The 24464-nt window shown below is 36.0% G+C and overlaps 1 protein-coding gene across 1 annotated transcript in view; it reads left to right on the forward strand.

Moving 5' to 3' along the window:
• SV2C (synaptic vesicle glycoprotein 2C) overlaps positions 1-19608 on the forward strand; it is a 64541-nt gene extending 44933 nt beyond the window's left edge. The window contains exons 4-12 of the mRNA XM_042825817.1: positions 661-794; positions 2690-2779; positions 5902-6012; positions 7026-7114; positions 7856-8020; positions 10842-10975; positions 12570-12773; positions 12999-13158; positions 19425-19608. Of these exons, the coding sequence (XP_042681751.1) occupies positions 661-794; positions 2690-2779; positions 5902-6012; positions 7026-7114; positions 7856-8020; positions 10842-10975; positions 12570-12773; positions 12999-13158; positions 19425-19608 (1271 nt within the window). The remainder of the gene's footprint in view (positions 1-660; positions 795-2689; positions 2780-5901; positions 6013-7025; positions 7115-7855; positions 8021-10841; positions 10976-12569; positions 12774-12998; positions 13159-19424) is intronic.
• The last annotated feature ends 4856 nt before the right edge of the window (positions 19609-24464 follow it).

A 24464-nucleotide genomic window follows, 5' to 3' on the forward strand; every position in this document is an offset into this window, starting at 1 on the left:
AGTGCTGAGTTACAAGATACTAAATTGAAGAAGGTCCAAGAAGTTCAGTTTAACATGTACTTTACTCTGCTTTTAGAGCTTCTCTTTCTAGCAGCCTAAAAGCATGTTGTTGTAGATTTTTTTCTGCACTGTTTCTTGAATATTTTTCACAAATTTCTACTGTTTCTGCTTTTTTCATTTTTTTTCTAATGATTTACTGTGAGAACTCAGTGCCCAATATTCATTAACATTTAAAAGAGCTTATAAGAGGAAGATTTTAAGAAGACAAATAGGTTTTGATTTTGTCAGTAAAAGATAATATTTTTTTAAAAAGTTTCTCATTTAGTAGACACACTGGTGCAACATCCAGTGTTAGAAAAATCAACAAAATATATCCTCTTAGTATTTGTAAGAGATTTTTAATTCTCCCTCCTTCCAGTATTCAAGCAAAACTACCTGTCTGTATGTTAAGTCTTACGTATGATCAAGGCATTCCTTCTCCATTACTGTGACTACTTTCATACAGATTTTGCCAGAAAACATGACATAGACTTCCTCATCCTCATTCTGTATAGTATGGATGTCTTCCATGTTGACATGCATAAGATTGAAATTCAAAGTGTAATATTACTTGTGAAATCATTTATACTTGTGAAAATTTGTGAATTTCTTCTTTCTTAGGATGGAGTTTCAGCATGGGATCTGCTTATCAGTTTCACAGTTGGAGAGTATTTGTGATCGTCTGTGCATTGCCCTGTGTCTCTTCTGTGGTAGCCCTCACCTTTATGCCAGAAAGTCCACGGTTCTTGCTGGAGGTATAACTTTCAACTTGTTTTTTTGGGTTTCAGTCAAAACTGTTTCTGTGTTTACACTTGGAAAGAGACATCACAGATAACAAAAAAAAAAAACGAAAAAAAAAAAACCCAAACATATTTAATTATATCAGCAGCAAAGGGAAAACATGGGCTGAATAAAGTGCCTTGGTAATAGAGGACACTGAAAAGGCAGTTACTGAAAGCCTTCTTCGCTTCAGTCTTTACTGGTAAGGCTACCTAGCAGGAATTCCAGTACTCTGGAGATAAGAGTGAGTCTGAGAAAAGGAAGAATTCCCCTCAGCCTAGGAGAATTTGGTTAGAGGTTACCTAGGCAGACTCAATGCACACAAATCCATGGGCCTCAATGGAATGTAACTATGTAACCATGAGTGCTGTGTGAACTGTTTACCAAACCACTGTCCTGCATCTATGGAGAATGGCAGAGGTTCTTGAAGACCGGTGGAATGCTGGTGTCACTCCAGTCTTCAAAAAGGGCAAGAAGGAGGAGCTGGAATGTTACAGGCCAGTTAGCCTCACGTCTGTTCCTGGAAAGTATTAGAGCAAGTTATTCTGGGCATCATCTCCAAGTAAGTGGAAGAAAAGAATGTTATCAGGAGTAGCCAGCATGGATTCAGCAAGGGAAAATCAAGCTTGACCAATTGGATAGCTTATTATGAAGTCATGAGTGCTTCTCCCTTCAAGGAGAGCAGTGGATGTTCTGCACTTTCACTTCAGCAAGGCTTTTAACACTGCCTCCCATAATATCTTTGTACATAACCTTAGAAAGTGTGAGATAGGTGAGTGGATAGTGGACTGAGAACTGCTTGACTGGCAGAGCTCAGAGGGTTGAGATCAGTGGAACATGCTCTAGTTGGAGGTGTGTAGCTAGCAGTGTTCCCCAGGACTTGGTACTTGCTCTGGTCTTATGTAAAATCTTCATCAGTGGCATGGATGAAAGGGCAGAGCACAGCCACAGCAGATTTGCTGATGATGCAAAGCTTGGAGGAATGCCTGACACACCAGAACGCTGTGCTGCCATTCAAGGAGAACTGGGCAGGCTGGAGAGTTGAGTGAAGAGGAACCTTTTGAGGTTCAACAATGGCAAATGTAGAGTTCTATACCTGGGGAGGAATAACCGCATGCATCAGTACAGGTTAGGTGCTGATCTGCTGGAAAGGAGCTCTGCAGAGAAGGAACTGGGTGCACTGTGTGTTTGTGTCCAAGAAGACTATTGGTATCCTGGTATCTTGGGATGCATTAAAACACAGTGACCAAAAGGTCAAGGCAAGTGATCCTGCCTTTCTATGCTGCCCTGGTGAGGTCACATCTGGAGGGCTGTTTTCAATTCTCAAGAAAGATTGGGAACTATTGGACAGAATCCAGTTGATGGCCACAAAGATGATGAGTAGTCTGAGGCATCTCCCTTCATTGGAGAGGCTGAGAGAGCTAGGATTGTTCAGCTTGGAGGAGACTGAGAGGGGATCTTATCAATGCTTAGATATGTCTGAAGGATGGGTATCAAGTGGATGGGGCCATAGTGCTTTCAGCAGTCTCCAGTAACTGGACAAGGTACAACAGGCATAAACTGGAGAACAGGAATTTCCTCTGAATACAAGAAAAGTTTCTTTGAAGGTGACAGAGCCCTAGAACAGGCTGCCCAGAGAGGTTGTGGAGTCTCCTTCTCTGGAGATACTCAAAACCCACCTGGACGTTTTCCTGCTCAATCTACTATAGGGAACCTGCTTTAGCAGGTGGTTTTACCAAATGATCTCCAGAGATCTTTTCCAGGCCATGCTATTCTGTGATTCTGTGATTCTCTGGTTCTGTTTACACAGTAACATTTGTCTAACAGGCAATAAGATTGTTCAGTGGCTATGCTTTCATCCAATGTTTAGATTGGAAAACACGATGAAGCTTGGATGATACTCAAGCAAATTCACGACACAAACATGCGAGCTCGTGGTCAGCCTGAGAAAGTCTTCACAGTGAGTATTATTACATTTAATATTCACCACCCAGCTGGTTCATCAACCAGCTTGCTGACTGTTGAGATCTTGAGTGCTTAAGCAATCAATATTATTACTCTGCATGGCAAAGCAAATAATTTGCACTGTAAATATCTAAGTATAGGAATTGAGTTCCTATGAAATCGTTATACATTCAGCAGATGGCTATTCACTGATCCATTGCAGAGCCTGTCAGTCATAGCTTAAGTGCTACCCACCACTCAGATTATTAGGTTAGGCACAGGGAGGAAGACAGAAATGTGCTGGGGCAAAAAAATATGAGAAGTGATCAGCTGTAGTATCACATCACTATTTGGGATTTTTGCCAGTTTCTGCCTAGACCATTGAGAAAACACAATAACAAGGAGCTGATTAGAAACAGTACATTGCATGCCAGGGATACACACTGACAGAAGTCTCTACACCCCCAAACCTAGGCTTGTGGCAGTATGACTAGAAAATGCGTCTCCTCATTGGACAATTGTTAGCAATTTATTGTATTAAGCCCGCAGTGCAAAGAATTCCAGACATCCTTTGAGTCTATCTCTCTGTCTCTCCTTGGTTTAAATAAGAACTGGCCACTGTGACATTTTGTGTTGAAAAGTCATTCTCCTAGCTTTCCTGAGCTCCATAGTTTCATCTGGTTTAGGTCAATATCATTGTGTAACTTAAGTGTTGGCCTTCTCCTCTGCTTTCTGACAACAGTTACACCAAGCAGATAAACTTTGATGGTGTGTTTTCTACTCTAACAGCTGGTGTAACTTTAATATTTCTATAATTTTAGGGTGCTTTTTTTGTTTTACTCGTTTTCCTGAATCAAATTCATGTCATCATTTTTGAGATGCTTTTTCTTTTTTTTTTTCCACAAGTCTTGTTTATTCTTGTTACTTATTCTACTGTGGAATCTGCCTTCAAACCTTTAGAACAGAAATGCATCAATTGATGAGCAATTGGTTTAAGAGTCAGAAATTACAATTTAGATGTAATCTAGTTAAAAAATGTGGAACTTGTGGAAATAGCTCAAAATACTTTCAAAAATGTATTCTGAGATGAAACAGAGTTCAAATAAGTTGTTAAGGATTCATATAGATGCTTAAATTCCTCCCTCGGTTCATAAAATATGCATTACTTAGATAATTGGTTTAAAGGCTAAAGTAAAAACAAACAAATAAACGAATAAATAAAAATCGTTCTACCTCAGAAACCAAAATTCTCTCCATTCTTTCGCTGCTCTGTTTAAAAAATCTTTTCATTTTCCTATTAATATTTTCCTTCTCAGGAAAATTCTGTAGAATTTTAAACATTATGTATTTCTGCACACTGCTATTGAACAGAGGTTCTCTTTTCATTTAAATAGGTATTCACACCCTCCCTTCCCTCCCTCACCTCCCCCTGCCCCCCTCAATTCTTCATCCCTCACATAATGACAGCTAAATTTGCATGGTCCAGATGGACCATTGTTCGGATTCTATAGGAGCTTTTTTGTGTGTTCAAGGACCATCAAAGCCATAAGCTTTTTTTTCCTAGTCACACATAGTGGTCTTGGACATGTATAATCCCCCCAGCCTTTACTGCTCCAAACAAATCAGGTGGCCTGGACACTGAAAAGGCTGCATCTCAGCTGCTTGCTCATGAAGTATGCTAACTCCAAGAGTATTATTCAAAATGCTCTTTTCACTCAGAGATGTAGCATGAAAATGTTTGAGGAAGTTTTTATGGTACAAGGTTTTTGATAATATTAGAGGACTCAACTCTAAATCTAGACCAAGTCTTTTGCACAAAACATTTCACAAAAACTCTAAAAAATCTAAAATCAAATAAATGATAGAGACAGAATTATTGCTGTTGGAAAAGGCATGATGAGAAGGTTTCAGATTTTGGATATAATAGTTTAGCAAGACAGTGAGATTTTTTATTTCAGAAATTAGGCTGGTTATAGATAACACCACTTAGTGAGCTTTGTTTTGTTTCCATTAATGGGATGAGGCTGCTGGTCCTTCTTAAACATAATACATCTGAAAAAGCAGTAGGCTGAAAACTAGAACCTTACCATTAATACAACAACTCTGTGATTCCCTGATACATCTGCGGGTGGTGTCCTCATTTTTTTAAGAAATAGGATCTATTTTGGCTGCCAGAAACAGCAGCCGAAAATTGAATACCCCGTCTGTTGGTCTTTTCTTTCTCATATATCTGTCACTTTCCCCATTCTACTTATTTTCTTTCTATGCTTTCTATTCATCTTTATTTTAAATGAACTGTGTATGAATACGCTGTGTTTTGCTATTATTGGAATGACAGATTAAACTATTCTATAGTATATTCATTAGGTCAAGAAATAGATAAGACCATATTAAAAATTTTTATTTTCCTACAATTCATTATGCAAGATAAAATCAGCATTGTAAGCAGCATTACATTCTCTGTCACTGGTATTTCTGTATTTTTCCTTTATGTTTGTTCATCTTATTTCAATTTAGATGCAGAAGATAATTGCTCATAACAGCAATAACATGCACAGTTCCAGCCCATTTCACCTAATTCTTTCTCTCCTCCTTAAAAAAGGGTAATTAAAGCGCGCATCTGAAACACAGAGAGTTCCCTGTCTGCTACTACAGGAAATAAGAACAAAAGAAAAATGCCATTCAAGTATTAATTCTTGATATTTCAAATGCTTCTGTATCATTACTGTATAGTTAATCAATAGGCCTTCAGTGATGTGTTAATGGCAAGTCAGAAAAAATTATCAAACTCTGAGCATGCTTAGCTGAAGGTTTAAATAACATTTTATCCTTCATGGAATTAGAGGTATGTACAGCAAAACTTGAGCAAAACCCCACAGTAACATCTTGTTTCAATCAAAGGAAAAGGATTTCCTGCATGGTTTGAAAGTAGAGCTTTTCCAATACCCTTCATAATGACCATTGTGATTAAAGTGGGCATGTTCTTTCGTGTTTCCAAAACATTCCTAATCTAAGCACTGGTTTAATATCTGTTCATTTTTGGTTTATGGGATTTATTAAAACCTTCTAATATTCGTTGATATTCAATTCAGTGCTTCAAGAAAATGCAAATATTTGCTGTTCTGTTTCTATTTCTAGGTTAACCGAATTAAAACTCCGAAGCAGATAGATGAGCTCATAGAAATAGAGAGTGATACAGGAACTTGGTACAGGAGGTGTTTTGTTAGAATTCGCACAGAGCTATATGGTGTAAGTAACAACATCTCTATTTGTTGTGCAATTATCTTTTATAATTAGCATTCAGAAATGAAATAAGTTCTTTTGAAGTAATGCTTGCAATAACTGCAATCCTGCATTTTCCATGCAACTAGAAAAGTCAGTAACCAGTGTAAGATTCAAGTTTCCTGGGCCAGAAAAAGCATAGATGAATCACAGGTGTTCATTGTAACTTCAGAGGAGAAAAATGTTTCATTGGCCTTTACAGAAGTGATTGCTGACATTTGTTCAATCTCCACAATATAATTTGTACTGAACGTATTATTAATATCTACACATGTGAAGAGGTGATACGTGATGAAAGTCTTTACCTACAAATGGTAAAGTCATGAATAACTTGTGTAAATGGATGTCAGTAAAGCCTTGTAAGCAATTGAATATGCATATATTTTTAATAGGTCAGATATTTTACAAGAAAACTACGTTAGAGATAATTTTAAAAGATTAATACATACGCATTGAGATCCTGCTCCAATTTTTTTTTGTAAAATCAAAATTATGCAGTATTGTCAAACCTTGAAATGAAAGTTGAGTGAATACTTATTAATTTAAAAAACAAAAACAAGCAAAAAAAAAAACAAAAAAAAAAAAAAACAAAAAAAAAAAAACAGAAAAAGCAGTCCACATCATTGAAAATGTTAAAAGAAAGTTTTTCACAGGTGAGAAGGAAATGCTCCTGAGACATACTTATTTAAGATAGTGAATGAGGCAGCATAAAGGATAACACAGTTCTATGTAGTCAGAGAGCAACTGAATTAATGGACAAAGTGAAAAGAAACAAGAAAGGCATAGAATGTACATCAGCTGGTGAAAGCTGGAAGACAGACTTGTAACAGAAATACAGCTACCAGTTCTGTGTCAACAAGATCACCCACTCTCTCTGATTTCCTGAGGGAGCAAGCAAATCAGAATAAAGAAGCTTGTACCATTTAACAGAACTACTCAAAATACAATTTAAAATGAGTGTATTTCCTACTGCTTTCCAGATTTGGTTGACTTTCATGAGATGCTTCAACTACCCGGTAAAGGACAATACAGTCAAGCTCACAATTGTGTGGTTCACCCTGTCCTTTGGGTAAGAGCAGTTGAGATCCTGAATCGTTGTTTATGGACTTGACAGAAGAATCATCTGCATGCAAATCTCTGTCATTCGGATTTTTATTTTTTTTTAAAGTCCTTATTCAGTAACTTTATAAAAAATGTTATTGTATAGTCTATTCTTGGTCTATACCTGACTCAGAGGATGTCTATCTTAGAACACTGGCGTCTTCTGATATTGAAATCTTTCAGTGTTTTTATACAGGCAGTTGACAAGCACAGAAGGACTGTGATTGTCTCAACATTTTAAAAATATGAACATTGTGCCATAACTTGAAAGTAAGTTCATATTCTTCAAGTTATTTTTCAGTGAGTCTTCAGGTTAGGCTTAATTTACACGCCGTTTAGAATCTCTTAGTCTGCCTGTTTGTGTCTAAAGGCAAAATTTAAAACAAACACTAGAAAAAGATTAATCTTTGCAGCTCCCACGGTCTGCAGTTTATGAAGAGCTTTATTCTTCATGTCTGGATGCCGATAGGACTTCCCAGTCTGTGTCAGGACAGGGCCTGTTGTCTGAGTCTTTCTCATCTGCCCAGCAAGAAGCAGGACAAGTAGTAACACCACCCTTTGGGACAGAAACAGGTAGAGGGGTAGGGATGGTAACAGAGAAAATCCAAGATGTGTGGACCATGGCAGATCAGAGCTCTGGCAGCACAGCCCTACTGTGGTCCCGCTGGATCAGACCCCAGGACATAACAGCATTTTCTCTTTTTCACAGCTACAATGGCTTATCTGTCTGGTTTCCTGATGTCATTAAACACCTTCAATCAGATGAGTATGCATCCCGAGTGAAACTTTTCCGCAACGAGGAGGTTTCAAATTTTGTCTTCAACTTTACACTGGAAAATCAAATTCATAGCAGCGGAGAATACATCAATGACAGGTTTATAGTTGTCTTAATGATAAACAAATGCATGTATTCTGGGAAGTCCAATTAATATAACATTTTCCCCTATCAACTGGTAGTTGATAGTTTTGTTAGTTTTTTGTTGTTGTTTTTTTTTTTTTTAATGTCTCTATTCTCAATCTCATACAGTTTACCATAATTCAGTTTTGAATAGTATGTTGGTATATGAGAAGTGCTCCTGTGTGCACCTTGCTGACTTTAGTATTGGATCCCTCATGCCAACATTGCTCCCTGCCCTCCTGAAAACAGACTGAAAAGAGGACCGGAAAGCTCACATTAACAGTCTTTCTTTTCACAGTGGGATTCAAAGGTTTTCAGACCCGGCATGTGTCACAACATTGCAGGAAGAAGAGGAAGGATGTACTTTCATTAACGTTGCTATTTTTTATTTGTATTGATTTAAGATGCTTCTTTGAAAAGAAACATTGAGAGGATAAGATCTTAGCACAGGAAAACAGAAATTAATTACTAGTCCAAAGCAGCTCTAAAATGGGAGGACAACACTTTGGCAATGTCTTTTTTTCTTTTAAACTGAATGTATACTTATTAAGGCTCTAACTAGACTTTTATGGATACTAGGTAACTTAGAAGACAGTTAAACACAGCTGTTTTAAGCGTCTGGTTTCTCTTAAGAGATAAAGAAAACCACCTTTGATTGGTCTCCTGGATAACATGGAGATAAGCAATTATTATTTCCATATGAAAAGATATATATAAAAAATAAAAATAATGATTTTATTAATTGAGGGCTTTTCTTTTTCTTTGATAAGAATTCAAGTTTTGACACAACTTATGCATTGCAGACAAAAATGACCAGTTATCTCATTTTTAAACCAACAATTACATCCCAGTTCCTTTCCAAGAGACATCTGTTCTCGTAACAGCAAAGAACCACTTACAGTCAGTAAGTTTTAGATGTTTTGTACTCTGTCAACAAAAATCTTATTAATCTGAACTAAAAATTACTGTAAAACATTAAGTCCAGTACTAATCCACTCAAAAGCACTTGCAAGTATGCAAATTCAACAGGCATCAGACAGCTATTTGAGATTCACAAGCTATTTTGAGCAGTAAGGTGAACTCTTTTGATAGTCTTTATCCACAAATGTTTCTGTATTCCTGTCACTCTTAATTTCAGTGTTTCCTTCAGCTGGAAGATACTGTAATACTTCACTTTTTACTTCATTACATTTCTGTTTGGTTTGAATTCAGATCGCTGTGATTCCATTTTTAATGTAGTCACAACATATTTCCTGTCAAAACTTGATATGTGCATCAGGAGCTTGTAGGACATGCAGTCTGTCCTTCCTATTACATCTGACTAATCTAATTGCTAAATGCTCTTTGTTCTCCTCTGATATTAAGTTAATTTTTTAAATGGAGAGTGTTATATATAAAATGCTAATAAGTTGATACTGAACGCCAGCCTGATTATAACCAGTGTTGGAAATGAGAAATGATAGAGTAAGTAAAACTAATCGGCTGAGAACACCTGCTTTTCTGACCAATACAGAAAGAGAATCATTGGCTAGTAATTCTTCTTCTATGATAATCATAATTAGTTCTTGCTATACATTCTTGTCAATGTGTAATTCTAAAAACATCACTGCTGAGGGTGTAATTCCTACTGTTTAAAATGTAACATATTTTGTGTACTGCTGTTCCTACCATCAGACTAATAGTAAGACAAATAATTAGCTGATCACATCAGGTTTAATTAGAACAGAATCAGATCTATGTTTGGAAGGGTTTGCTATTTTAACAGTTCTTACGCAACAGTTAAAGATTGTTTTTTGAAGTGCTGCCACTTTGAATGAAGTCTGCCAGCAAAACTGTACATCTTTAATCGCATCTTTTTCCAGACCTCTATGTAAAATGAAGTATGTTGGAAAGATGCTGCTATATTACTACAGCAGTCTTTTTTTTCAATTTTGTTACCGTGATATTAGTATTAAGAGTACAATGGAAAAGTCTTACAGTATTGTTTTAAGCCTAGTAAATTTTTGTTAGGAAGTAACTACTAGTAAAATTATTTGCCCTTAACTTCATCTATTGATAACTTGATTGATAGTCATGATCAAAAACCAAAGAGTTAAATAAAGGTCAGAAGGAACAAGGATGTTCAGAAATAGAAAAAGCTGCTGACAATACATTTGTGCATGTCTTATGCAGAAAATAATTGCAGTTACGTTCACAGACAGAGCTAGGAAACCCATCCTTTCAGCTAGATATCTAGTTGTATAAAATGCCAGCATAATTGTTGTGATAATGGTAAACCAGTCTAAACCATTTTTTAAATCTTGAATGGGTACATTCTGGACTTGAGCCTCGCACAGTGCTCAGTGTATTTTTCTGGAGAAGTAGAGGTTCTTTCAAAAATTCTTTCTTTCCAGCTCTTTGGTAACAACAGGTGCTTGTTTGTTCCAAGAGGCTGGGTTTCTGGTGTTTGAGATCCCAATTTATGACGGTAATGTTAAATTGCAAGTACTGTTCATTTTACAAGACTGTTGCACAAATGTCACGACATAATTGAACTATTCTCATGGAAATACTTTCACTTGTTATGGCCAGCAGCTATGTGCAGCTATGTACTTTATTAGTCCTTTTTCTGAAAGAGAGTATTCCAGAGTCAGCTAATCATTTATTACATCTCCTGAGTCTCATTAAATAATCATTGTTTCTGGAGGTGTGATTTCTTAGAAGGATGCCTGTTAAATCTGTGTAACTGCCTCAAGTGGACCTGTTGCTGTTTCTAATCTGTGAAAGGAATCTGATACAAATTATTTGTGCTGGACAGGTTTGTCATGATGAAGTTTAAATCAGTAACCTTTGAAGATTCACTTTTTAAGAACTGTGTGTTTGAAGACATAACTTCCCTGAATACATACTTCAGGAACTGCACTTTTGTGAATACCACCTTCTACAACACAGGTATTACATGAAAAGCCTGCACTCTTCATCTGCATATTCTCATTTAATTTTTATGATGTGATTATAAATTCTGATAATGCATACAGGAAGCCTTCCTGTAGGGAATACAAAGCTGTAAAATCAACAGGCTTCACTAAATAGAGTAGTAGTAGAAATAGTAAATAGTATCAGAAGAGAAAGGATCACACCTCCATCTGAAATACTGCAGGCCTAATATGGACTCAGATAATAAACTTTTCTTTGATTTTCAACATTCCTAAAGATATTCAAGATTCCTAAAGATATCCAATCTGAAGAGAAGAAACAGGTTGCTTTAATCAGGTATTTTATTCTGGCCTAGAAGACATGAAAGTATATTGTGCCTGCTGTAGCATGGGAGAGCAAGTTCAGGATTCATACTATCTCATCATTTCCAATCTACTAAACATTCTAAGACTTGTGTGGGTTTTTTTGTTGTTGTTGTTGTGGGTTTTTTGTGTGTGTGTTTTTTGTTTGTTTTTTTTTCCCCAATTTTTGTACATTATAAGGAAAAGCAGAATCTTGCCAAGAAAGCTTGTGTTCAAAGATAGACAGCAATTTTAATGCTTTTCTGTAGCTCTTGTATTAGCAACAGAGCTAGGCTTCAGGACAAGCAATGCCCAGCTTTTTTCATTTGGAAGAAATGTACTCTTGAATAAGGATTTTAAGGCTGATGAGAAGAGAAGAAATAAAGGAGGAAACAAAAGGAGAGACCTCTGAAATGTTATTTAAAAAAGAATGGCCTGAACCACTGCATGTAGTAATGCAACTGCATTCTTATTCAGAAATGCATGAGAATGTCACCAGTGTCATGGTAGAGTAGTGACCATCTGATAGATCCTAACAGGTTCTGACTGATAGCTTTCAAAATAATTAGCTAGACACAGAACTATTAAAAAATGGAAGTCAGAAATGTCTGTGGTTAGTTGTGCTTTAATTAGGAATATTTAAACAGTCTCAGCTTAGGCTGAGATTGCAGAGCTCACAATTAGTCAAACAGTTTGATAAACAAAGAACTAATTGCATCACTTTGTCAGATACATTTTTAGTACATTTTCTTCAGATCAGAATGGAGCTGAAAACCAAACTGTCCTCTCAGGAATGAAAACAAGTTTAATCTGAAATCTGCATGAACATTTTCTTTTAAGAGAACTCAAAATAATCGTTATCGGCTGTTTTATCTGAGAGGTTCTCTCTAAAAGGTATGAAAAACATAGGTCTGATACCAAGCAAGACTGTGGAACAATGGAAATGATGACTGATAAAAACCTGCAGAAATCCTGTGCTTTTTATGGAAGGCCAGCCCGTTAAAGAAGGTCCAAAGCAAATGTAGTCCAAACAGGATTGAACTATGTTGATATAATTGACCTAATTCAGGGTCTCCGATGACCTCTTCATGACCTTTGTGTATCTTTCTATTCAGACAAAAGGCTATCAAAATTAACAGTGGTAACTAGTGCCATTTTACGAAGCAGTAAAATCTCCTAGCTGTCATTAAGGATGTCTAAATTTGCAGTGTTTTTAATCAAAAGGTGAACAACTATTGGCTGAAAACTTTTTTTTCTTCTTTCCACAGATCTCGAGCAATATAAATTTGTTGACAGTGATTTTATAAATTGCACATTTTTTCACATCAGGACAGGATGCCAGATTTCCTTTGATGATGACTATAGTGCCTACTGGATTTATTTTGTTAATTTTCTGGGAACGTTGGCAGTGTTACCGGGGAACATTGTTTCTGCTCTTCTGATGGATAGAATTGGACGTTTAACAATGCTAGGTATGGACTTGACTTTAAAATGGGAAAAATCCCCAAGCCCAAAGCTTTTCGTACGAAGTGACATTTTCTCTTCTTAAGGATATTTCTTTATTTTATTTAACTCAAGTATATGAGACATTTATTTTGCTACATTCTGTGAATAAAATGTTAGACAAAGCAAAGCAAAGTCATTATTTCAAGTACAGTTCCACTTCAAATTCTTTTTTTTTTCCGTCTCATACATAGGTGGTTCCATGGTTCTCTCTGGCATAAGCTGTTTCTTTCTGTGGTTTGGGACCAGTGAATCCATGATGATAGGTATGTTGTGCCTCTATAATGGCCTCACCATCTCAGCCTGGAACTCTCTTGATGTCATTACTGTAGAGCTGTATCCTACAGACAGAAGGTATGTAAAGATACGTGTCCTTTAACCTTGCTATCAGCAGATGAAGATAAATAGTTAAGTATGAGCTTTACAGCAATAGTGATGTTTTGGATGGATTAAAATCATAATTTGTCTTAGCAATAATAAGAAAAAAAAAGATTATTTAGCTATTTGGTATGTCTTTCACAACAAATACCACCTAATCACGAAAATACTGCAAATAGGCTGGGACATTTTCCCTGTTTTTCCTTGGAGGAAAAAAAAAAGTAAAACTTTCTAGTTTTCTGCCAAATCACAGTGTGTCTCTTCTCTTATCACTGTGCTATTTCTCATGTCACTCAATCGAAGTTTCAAATAAAGTGAAAAACATTTCCAGAAGTTTATAAATGCTGGGCAACTTACTGGCAAGCCTGAGTTTGTCAACACTGATGTAATTGATGTTGGCATTATCCTTTAAGGGAGAAAAACTGTAGACCAGTTGAATAAGTTTTCTTTTCATTTCAATTTTTAAAGAGCATGTGCCTCTTTATAGAAGAAATTAATGTCCATTGTTGTTGTTATATCAAAACAACTACACTAGGCTACTCACGAATCCAAAACACTAAGATTTAATTGTAAACATGACTACTTTTATTACCTCAGGGAATCTCCTTCTGCAAGAGCTTTTTAATCAGTCAAATACTAAGGTACAATTCTAATGAATATCCTTTATAAGGATATAATTATAAGTTATTTTGTTGGCATTCCTAAACATAGCAGACACAAGCATTTTCTTAAAATTAAATAAAGAAAAATAATTGGAAAACCCATCGGTATGTTAATGGAAGAAAAATAATTCATCGTTGCTAGTCATGATTAGAACTGTGTTACTGGTATTTATTCTAGGGTACCTGTATTAGTAGCCAGTGATTGTTTTTAATAGTTTCTGCAAGATATGGGATTGTAGTAATTTTTTCCATGTTCTTCTTTTTTAATAATCTTACATGTGTAATAATAATTGCACGGAACCCTGATTCAAAAGTACGCTGGTAGCTGAATTGTTGGGATATTTTTTGGAACAGATTAGATAGAAAGCTTATCACTTTATATTATCAGGGCAAGCAGGCCAAATCTACCTGATCCAAGAAAATCATTGCTGACACAAACTGAAGATGGGTTTTCTGGTTCAATCACAACCATTTTTTACCTAGTGGAATTACAAGGAAATGAGCCATTCCAGAAGTCTGTTTCCTACCCATGACTTTTCAAATTGAGGCAAAGGTGCTCACTGCATTGCTGTTTTACTATTCCAGTACATACTTTTTCTTTACTCTCAACCAATGAAATGATCACAAAGCAGCTGTAGCTGAAAGATGGTCTAGAAGAAAAGTGTGTAAAAGGAGGTCAGTTCATGTTAACATGCGCAGGAGACCAAACTGAGCAACCCCTGCTTTTCCTCATACTCAACTCTCTTTGGAAATCAGCGAGCTGCCAAGCTACTGGGGCTTTGCCAGAGTCATGCAGGCCATTACAAAAGGTGTTTCTGAGATCATACTCCAAATAATTTACAAGAGACTGTACTGGCTTTCTAACAGATAGGGATTTGGTGAACAATTTGGAAATGGTTTTTGTGATACATAGAACATGCTTTTGTTTCCTCTTCATAACTTGCCCACAATGCAGTTCAAAGGTTGTTTCAAAATCTTAAGAGATTTGAATTCCATATGCATTCCAAATCACCTGTATCTATATTTATTTTAAATATAATGTCTGGATTTGAAGCAATTCAGTTGTTTCTTCTAAGTTTTTTATAAGTGTGTAGTTGAAGAAGGATAGAAAACAAGACTTGGTGAGGAGTGGCTGAGGGGATTATGACTGTTAAGTCTGAAGAAGAGGTTTCTGTGGGGAGATGTTGCTCACAATGACTATCCAATAGGAGGTTGCAACAAGGTGGGTGTAGGCCTCTTTTCTCCAGTGACAAGTGATAGGATGCAAGGAAACAACCTGAAGTTGTGCCAGGGAAGGTTTAGATTGGACTTTAGGAAGAATTTCTTTACAGATAAGCACTGTAACAGGCTGCCCAGAAAAGTGGTGGAGTCCCCATCCCTGGAAGTATTTAAGAGACGTGCAACATGACGCTCAAGGGACATGGTTTAGTGGTGGGATTGGTATGTCTGGCTGAGGGTTGGGTCTAATGATCTTGAAGGTCTTTTACAAGTTGGATGTTTCTATTATTTTATATTTTATGACACTGTAACATAAGTTTAGCTCGTATGTTCTTTATGAACTCTGAGTTAATTTTCACAATGGCAAAAATAAGAGACTTCAAGATTGTAAACATGTCGAGTGTTTTTCAGACAGATAAAAAAGTTGTGTTAGAAGGTAGAAGATATATTACAAATATTAGTCATAGGTAGGTTTCACTCTTCCAGTTAAAAAACACTTGGTAGTGTTTAAAGATTAATATATGACATTATTTAATGTGATAGGTACTTTTCAATGCACGGATTTTAAAGCACAACAGCAATGAGAAGCCATAAATAAGCCAATTTCTAGTAAGAAGAAAATTAGTCAAGTTGCAGTATTATCTACTAGCTCGTAGGTTATCTCATCTTTTATCTCATCTTTTGTTTTCTCTTCTTAATGGCCTGTGCTTTTCTGGATTCACCGTCAACAGATTCTGAAGTCTTTGGTCTGTTGTAACCCTCTTGAGAGCCAAACCATATTGTTCCATAGGTCTAAAAGTCTTTCTCTAAAGCAGAATTATTAAACCTCTTGTGAACAGTTTTGTGTCGAGTGAGTTTCTTCTCTTTGACAATGGAGTGATTTTCTACTCTGTTGTAAGCGTTGTGTATTTTCAGAGAGCTACTTAGAAAAGAGAGGATGCAGAAATTATGGCACTGAGGAGAAAGATAATGCTGCCAAAACTGACTTCAGATGCCAGATTTGTTGCTTTTGGGACCTGTTATTACTGTCACTTAGCATTTCAGAAGAGGGAATGTGCTCAGAGTATAACTTTCACTATAGCTGGAAGTATTCAGCACTTCGGCGAGACCAACTTGAAGGTGCTAAGCTGAGCAGCCAGAAAATCTGAACTGCACATTAATGACTATTTAGTTAGCTTAAATGATTTGTTAGCATCATATAGAATTCTGTGGCAGAAATAGGGATTGTGTACTTTCTCCTGAGAGCGCTTAGCTACCTTATCCTTGAGACTGCTTATTCATCATACAGACCCAACCCAGCAGTGCCCCTTCCATCTTCGGTAACATGTGAGGAAAATCAAGTGTCCTTCACTACATGATTCATGTTTTATCCCTCAAGCTGTCTTTGTTCTGTGCATTGGCAGAGTGATGTGGAAAAAAAATGATGAGGTAATTATGGATTGTGCTGTAACGTGTGTGCCCAAGGGGCTTGAAGTAACATTGCATAATTTCCTAGCTCTGCCCTTAATGCAAATATGACTAGAAGGGAGTTAAAATTTTATGAAAAAGCAACATGTAGGAGATTATTATCGCTTTAAAATGCAATCGTTATTCATATGAATGTTTAATGTTTTCTTGTGAATTTGGGAAGCAGTAACTTTACAAGCCAAGGCTCTGGTCCAGGAATGTACACAATAAATAAATTGAAATCTTGTATCTCCCACAAAGTAAATCAAGGTCAGATTGCATCAGATAACCAACAATTCATAGGTTTTCTAAGGCTGCCAGACATCTGCGTTTGAATCGTGGCCAGGAATATTTAGAATTCAAGATGTGCTATAAAATGATTTCATCCTGTTTTGCCTGCTTTAATACCTCTGAAAGAAGTTCATAAGAGTTCGGTCATGATTAAGAATTAAGTCACCTATCTTCAGTTCATTATATTTAGCTTTTTCTTCTCTTCTGAAGCCCTGAGAATCCATCCCAAGAGAAATAAACCCTATTCTCCAAATGCCTTAAGTCCAACTTTTTATTGTTCTCGTTGTCAGAAGAGAAGTTTTCTATTCGAGTCAAAACAGCAGTCATTAATCTACTGTAGATTCCTTGGCAGCTATTTTCTACTGCCATCCTGTGGATGTGGTTCAACTGCACTTTGCTGAAATTGAAAGGTGGTGTTTTTAAGGTAAGAAATGCAGCACCAATGCCGCTTCTTAGGCAATTGTAAGGGAAGAAGGTACATTAACTTGTTTTATTTGCACACTAAATGCTGTAATTGGTAAGCCAATGATATGCATTTGTGTACTGACTATTAAAAAATCCAAAAATGTTTTATCAGTAGAAAATCATCAATAGCACATTCAGAAACTCTTGTTTTCGTAATATTTGTGTATTATCAACCCCCACAAAAATGCTATGCTGAGTCTATTGTAAAGTGATTGGTAGGTTGAGCACCAGCTCTGGCAAGAAGGATATCAAATGTCCATGTTATGTATATTCAGTAGTACTCTGTTACAGGAAAATTAAGTTTTGAGGTGCTCCATAAGCAATGGAAAAGTGATTTTAAACTATTTTATTTCGATAAACAAGCACCTTGTCTAAGAAGGAGCATACATGGCAACTAGGAAGCAATCTCTTTTAATCTGAAGGCTTGGATAATCCTTCTATTTTTAACTTTGGATTCTTGCCGCTTGTTATGTTGGGCTTGGGTGAAAGGAAGCTCACTGTTTTTCTTTGTCACAGATTTCCCACCACCTGACATAAAATACATTTGGTAAAATTCTTTTTCTCTGACATTTAACTTTCTACCAGACCTGATGTTTTTACAGAACTTTCATATTTTTCTTTAATATTAATACTAAGATCTCTCTATTCTCTCTATCTCTTTTGTTTTTAACCTTTTCCTCTCTGTTTGTGATAAAGTCTTGGTTGGAACTTGATCTTTGAGGTCCGTTCTAACACAATCCATTCTATGATTCTATGAAGTCTTATTTGCCACATCCTTTCCTCTGCTTGTTCCTCCTTCCTATCTCCACTCTCTGTCACCCTAGAAGATGTATCAGTTGGGAGATCCTTACCTATTAGGAGTTTCTTTCCTTTCTGGACCATTTCTTCCAGGTATTCTGATACTGAGCTTTGTGTGGCCTGATGGTACCAACTTGTCTGTAACTGACACTTGATAACAGGCTTTGAAAGTATACTTACTCCAGAAGTGTGGTTCTTCACTACTTCCATTAGCACATCTCCCAGTGCTCCTTTGAACTATTTCTCCAAAAGTCTTAATCATTCCTCTTCTGAGGAGAGCATTTTGAAGAAATTGCTGCAAACATGTCCCTTGCAGGAAGATTCTCAAGCAAGATTTAAAAAATAGTGTGCTCTCAGAGAGATCTTGCTTGGTTGCACTGCCCTGCAGTAGCAGACATTTGTCATACATACTTCCTAGGAGTACAGACTGTGTATGAGTAGAAGATTTCCATTTCTTTACATAGAGTCTCAGTATAATAACTAGGTAACTGTTTAGTCACTCAATCCATTAGTATTTATGTTAATATTTTCTGCTTAGACTGGAGGCATTTTTCCTTCTAATAAAAAGAGCTTAATATTAACAATGTAGAGATGTGGTTTTCTAAAAAAAAAAGCTTCTATCCTCCTAAGTGCTATTATTTTGTCCCAGTGAGCACAGTGTGAGCTCCTTCTCCCTTTCACTTCTTGAGATTTGAGAAATGTTAGAGATTCTACCATTCTACCAATGATATTGTTAGAACATTTTGTTAGGACAAGATTATTCTTGCAATTATGAATCATATGGTCATGTCATAACACATTTTATTAAAATGATAGCAGTTTGCATAATGCATTTACAGGTTGGCAACCAAATATTTTGCTCTACAAAGCAAAAGCCCTGCTGAGTTTCTCATACCATACTCCTTTTTTCATAAGATTTTCAGGGTCTTCTGTCCCAAACAGGGCTTTTTTAAAGCCTCATGCTCCTTGCTCCTAAGAGATAGCCAATCATTATTATTACAGGTCTCAGTGGCCTTTTGCAAAAGTACTCAGTGAATGTGCATACTACATATAGGAAATCCATTTCTATTCAGCTGCAGGTTTTGCTGTTGTGTAAAAGTACAAAGTCATTATTTCCCCATTGTGATTTCTGGAGGGCAAAATAAATTTGTCTCCATAAAATGCTGCCGCAGTAGAAACAGAATTTCACATAAAAAAAGACCAGGTACAGAATCCTTGTTGGCATTACTTCTGTGTAAGGTATTGGGCCTACACTGATTTATTCCACTCAAGATTTATTTTAAAGGCTTTTAATCTTGTATGCACATGTAAATGTATCCTGTTTTTGTTTGTTTGTTTGTTTGTGTGTTTGTTTTCTTTTAGGGCAACCGGCTTTGGCTTTTTGAATGCACTATGCAAAGCAGCGGCTGTACTTGGAAACTTGATATTTGGTTCCCTTGTTGGTATCACCAAAGCAATCCCTATTCTCCTTGCTTCTACTGTTCTAGTATGTGGAGGTCTGGTAGGACTTCGACTTCCTGACACAAGAACCCAGGTGTTAATGTAACAGGGAAAAGCCATTTTCTGTTTCTTTTTTCTTTGTACAAATGTCAGGTCTCCTGTTTGGTGGTGCAAAGGCTTCAGATTATTAGTGCTTGGTTGAGTATTCGGATGGCAGAAACCAAACACAGGTGTGTGGAGTAGCAGAAATCTAAAGATAATTCTGAAAATTTTAGATTTCTCATTCAATTGCTTGCATATTTTGCTATTTAGAACTATTTCACTTCAAACAGCAAGGCTACCTCCAAAAACTTTCAATGAAATGTCCAGGAAGATAAAAAACATATTGATAATTTGATATTTAAAATGCAAACAGCCATATTTCTTAAAAACACATGCTAAATTTGGCCATGGCCCTATGAGCTCTTGTAGCAGTGAAGCCATGCAAATCAATTACTTGAGAATGATATGTGTATCAATGCATGCAGCAGCAATCAGGAATCTGTGCAAAGTGCATTGGTACTGAAAATGCTGACCTTCAATAGCCAAGTTTATTAATAAAAATTTCTACATTTTAAGCCGGAGGCTTGGACAAAAGCATCAGTGGCTCTTCATTGGGAAACAGCTTTAGGTCGATTCAATCTAAAGCAAAGCTTACCATCTATACCCCATATTTGTTGAGAAGAAGGCAGCAGCTGTTGTGGGGAGATGAAAGGCCTAACGTGAGCTAGGATAATGAGATTAATAAAATAAGCACTTTCACTCTTCTCTGCTAGTCCTTCAGAAAAATAAATAAATAAATAAATAAATAAAAATAAAAAGAAAGAAAAGAAGTTTTCTTCTAATTTGTGGCATCTGCAGTGTTTTTTCCATTTTAAAACAGAGAATGCATCTGATTGAGTGAGGTGACTCAATGCAAAAAAAAAATTATTTATGCTATTGAATCATAGAATCATAGAATCACAAGGTTGGAAAGGACCTACAGGATCATCTAGTCCAACCATGCAAGTATGCATCAAACCATGCAAATGTTGCACCAAACCGTGCAAGTATGAATCAAAGAAAAATCAAACCAACGAATTGGAAAAAGAGCAAGATGCTGTCAGAAAAGCTTATTTGGTATTTACATTTTTCTTTGGAATTTACACTTCAAATACAAGTTTCTTTGTCAGAGAATACCACCTACTAAATTTAGTCAGGTCATAACTTCAGGGTAATCTAATTAAAATCTCTCAAAACATTTTTGTAGAATATTAAAACAAAGAAAAGCAATAATAAAAACACCTGAATTAATTTCATAGCTTATACCCTCCTTCATATAACCACATACTCATGATTTTTAATATCCTAGAGACACATCAGTGTATAATGATAATATCTCTCTGAAATGCCGTTAAGAAAAAAACAGTGTCAAGTCTGCAGGGATTGGTCATAGACAAAATGTAAGTATGGCAAATAAATGCTAACAAAAAAGTTCCTCATAAGCCATATGCTATGAATTGTTTCAGACTGCAATAAAACCATCCCCACCAGTTCTGCTGCCCTGTAAAACGCTATCAGATCTCTTTAAAATGTTAGCATTCAAATTAAATGTAGATACAGTGGACAAAGGGAGCACATTCCCCTGATGACAGAAATTGGCTTCATTTTTTATGTGAATAAAGCTGTATTTTTAATTTCCATAAAATAACTTTCATATAAATCATAAGGGAAAATTTATCAGTGCTTTTTCTAATTATGTCTTACTACTTTCATTAGGTGACTGAATCACTGCCAAAGAAATTAGGCTTTCAGATAAGGTCTGTATAGTAAACTAGATTTTTCATGATTTTTTCTTTCTCCTATGCAGGAAGTAGTAGTATTTATCCCTGCATTTTGTCAATTGTCATCTTAGTTATTTTGAAAAAGTAAGTAGAAGATGGTAAAAACGTCCAAGACCATCTATCACATTTAAAGTTTACTGCTTGATTTACAGAATATGGAAGTTTCAGTTTTGAATAAATTCTTCTGTGTTGTAACACCATAAGATAAACCCAAGATGGGGTTTCCGCTGTTAACAAATGACTAAAGTGATTAAATTAAAAAAGCAACTGAAAACTAGTGGCCATTTTTTTTTATGTTGATAATTAAAATATTGTATATCAAGAATTTTAGTAAGTTTATTTTACAATATAAACAGTCCAAATGCCCAAGATAAAATATTTTGTAATTAAATCTTATTTTAACATGTCTTTTAAATTTCTAAATATATTTCAAAAAAGGAAGAATTGTGTTTCATAAAGGTAAGAATAAGTCTGGCCTTAGATTAGCATCTGTGGCTTTTGTCCACTAGTCGGAATCCTTACAGCACTTCAAGTCTATCCTTCCTCATAAGAATTATATTTGCTTTTGGCTGTATTTCTCTGTGCCATTCATTAGTTACATGTGCCCACTTCCTTGTATTTACTCTACATCTTATTTGAAATCTGAAGCCTTTGTACATGTCTGGAATGAACCTCAACAGCAGTGATAAAAAATTACATTGTTTTATTCTGCACTGTACTCTTCAAATTCTGTCCAACTGTATGTAACACTGAAGAACATCCTGACCGTACCATATGATAATTGTGAAGGAAATGGGCCATAGGACAATAACATTCAACTTTCAAGGTTCTGGTTAAACATTAATACACTGAAATCTCATCACTTTAGAAAGTATGCTGTTTGCAGTGCTGATTCTTGTCCTAAACCTTAGCCACATCATGAGTGTATAATTTAGTCTGAATTTAGTGAAGTGAGCAGCCTGAGATCCTGTTTGGAACATATTAATAGCAGGGATAAGACAAAGAAAGTAACCAACACATGGACCTTGCTTGGTCCAGGATTAGAGTGATTGATCTGAAGTAGGAAAATGAAAAAGGAGAACAATATGTAGAAGAAAAGTGAAAAAGTAAGCAAAAGAGAAAAATTATGCAAAAATCCACAAATATTTCCAACATACTAAACAAAACCTGAAGCTGGAATCTTCCTAGCTGGTGAGCCAGTTGGCTCAAGATTGTTGAAACTGTGTGTGAGCCAGCATGACAGCTGTTTGCACAATCAAGTGGTTTGGTCTTGAATGCAGTGGAGATCTACTCCATGAGGACAAAATGAGTTAATGCCATTTCAAACTACAAGTACTTGATTACATACTTATAATCGACAGTTTGGAATGGAAAAAAATGATCTGGATGCAAATGTTATTTAGGTTATACGCTGAACTTATTTGTCTTGTCTTTAGTGAATTTTTCTCTTTTGCAGCTTCCAAAGTGATCTCAGGTAATAAATATTGGACAGTATGAATTTTGCTTTCTTTCTAACCCCATTCATTTATATCTCATGCAAAGGGTCACGTAATGGTCTGTGTAGAATCCTGATAAACCTATAATTAAGAGGTCATGTGCGTATACTTTCAAAACAGAATAGAATACCATAATGGTCACTGTTTTTAATTGTGAAAACACCAGCAAAATAGACTGAATGCATTGATTTTTGCCAGATATATTTTACTTATGTTAGTTTTTACTCATGACAAGTTGACAGAAAAGCTTAACTTAGCAGACTCCTTTTTCTTGAAAGCATGTTATTCGTTGTGTTTGTACATTTTAACCAGGCTGAATGTAGTCATGTCATTTAGAAGCAAGCATTACAATATATTTCATTGACTGCTGAGTACAGACTCCTAACAATGGAACTAGCTAGGAGTACATTCTTACGGTCGCCTTCCTTCCTGCTTGAATTTAGCTGGTAACCTTTCAAAAGTGTGTTCTACAATTCTAGCCAGTGATAAAGCATTAGACCTCGTTCCTGATGGGTACACTAGTCCACTATCCTCTTAGGAAAGTAGAGCATCATATGGCTGCTAAGTCAGTTCTTGCTCTTTCTTCTTGTATAATTTGATTCCTTTCATCCCGAATTGTTTTTCTTACTAGAGCACCAACTTTAAAGAATTAAAACCCACTGCTCATGCTCTCAATTGCTTCTGACTTTTTGGTAACATTCAGTAACATAGTTTGACACACAGCTTTGGAATTTTAAACTAAGATGGAAAATGAAGTCCTTCAGAAAATCTCACTTTTTTGAAGGAACAAGACTACATATTTCTCTAGATATCTCTCCGAGACCTACAACATATGGTTACCTATTGCAGACCAGCATCTCCGGAGATGATTTAAGATCAAATTGAAAAAAGCAGTCAGCAGTTTCTTCTTTCTGATGTACTAAGTCACTGCATTAAAGCATGAATGAGCATGAAGATCTATGTAATAATCTCACAATACTACAGTAGTTTTAAATATTGAAGGAGCAGGAAGGAGCAGGATATTCACCATGGCAACAAAAATAAAGAATGCAGGTAGCAGTAATTGATTTTTAAAAATTTAGCATCCCTTGGTTAAGAATTAGAAGAAATCATGAGGCTGGTTTCAGCACACAGATTAATTGCAGGCTGAATGAGAGTAAGTGAAAGTAAAAGAGACCTGCAGGCAGTTTTACCAGTTGATGATTTCTGTTTAATTCAAGTCCTGAGTAGAATTTCAGATGTACTGACTGTGCTAATTTCACATCACCACTTGATCCCTCTCTTGCCTCCAAACTGTATGCAAAAGCCTGCCTTTTCACGCTGTGTTTTCTGAACAAAGAACACTGAAGACTACTAATTCAGGCAAATAACTCAATATTTTACAGTGAGGTTAATGAACAAGAAGGCAGGAAATGCAGAGGAAAAACAGTCTTTCAAACTTATTTGATTCTGGAGCATGGTTACTGAACATATGTTTTCTTTCAAGACTCTGGAGGAAATGGAGCATTTCTGTTCTCACTTCTTGTGTCTTTAACCCCCTGAGTGCAAGGATTCATTTTTAATCTTCTGATTGAATTTGCAATTACATTTCCAGGTTACCAAGT

This window comes from Centrocercus urophasianus, unplaced genomic scaffold (assembly GCF_019232065.1).
Source record: "Centrocercus urophasianus isolate 14NV4802_14NV808 unplaced genomic scaffold, USGS_Curo_1.0 seq_25, whole genome shotgun sequence".
In the NCBI taxonomy this organism is placed as follows: Eukaryota; Metazoa; Chordata; class Aves; order Galliformes; family Phasianidae; genus Centrocercus; species Centrocercus urophasianus.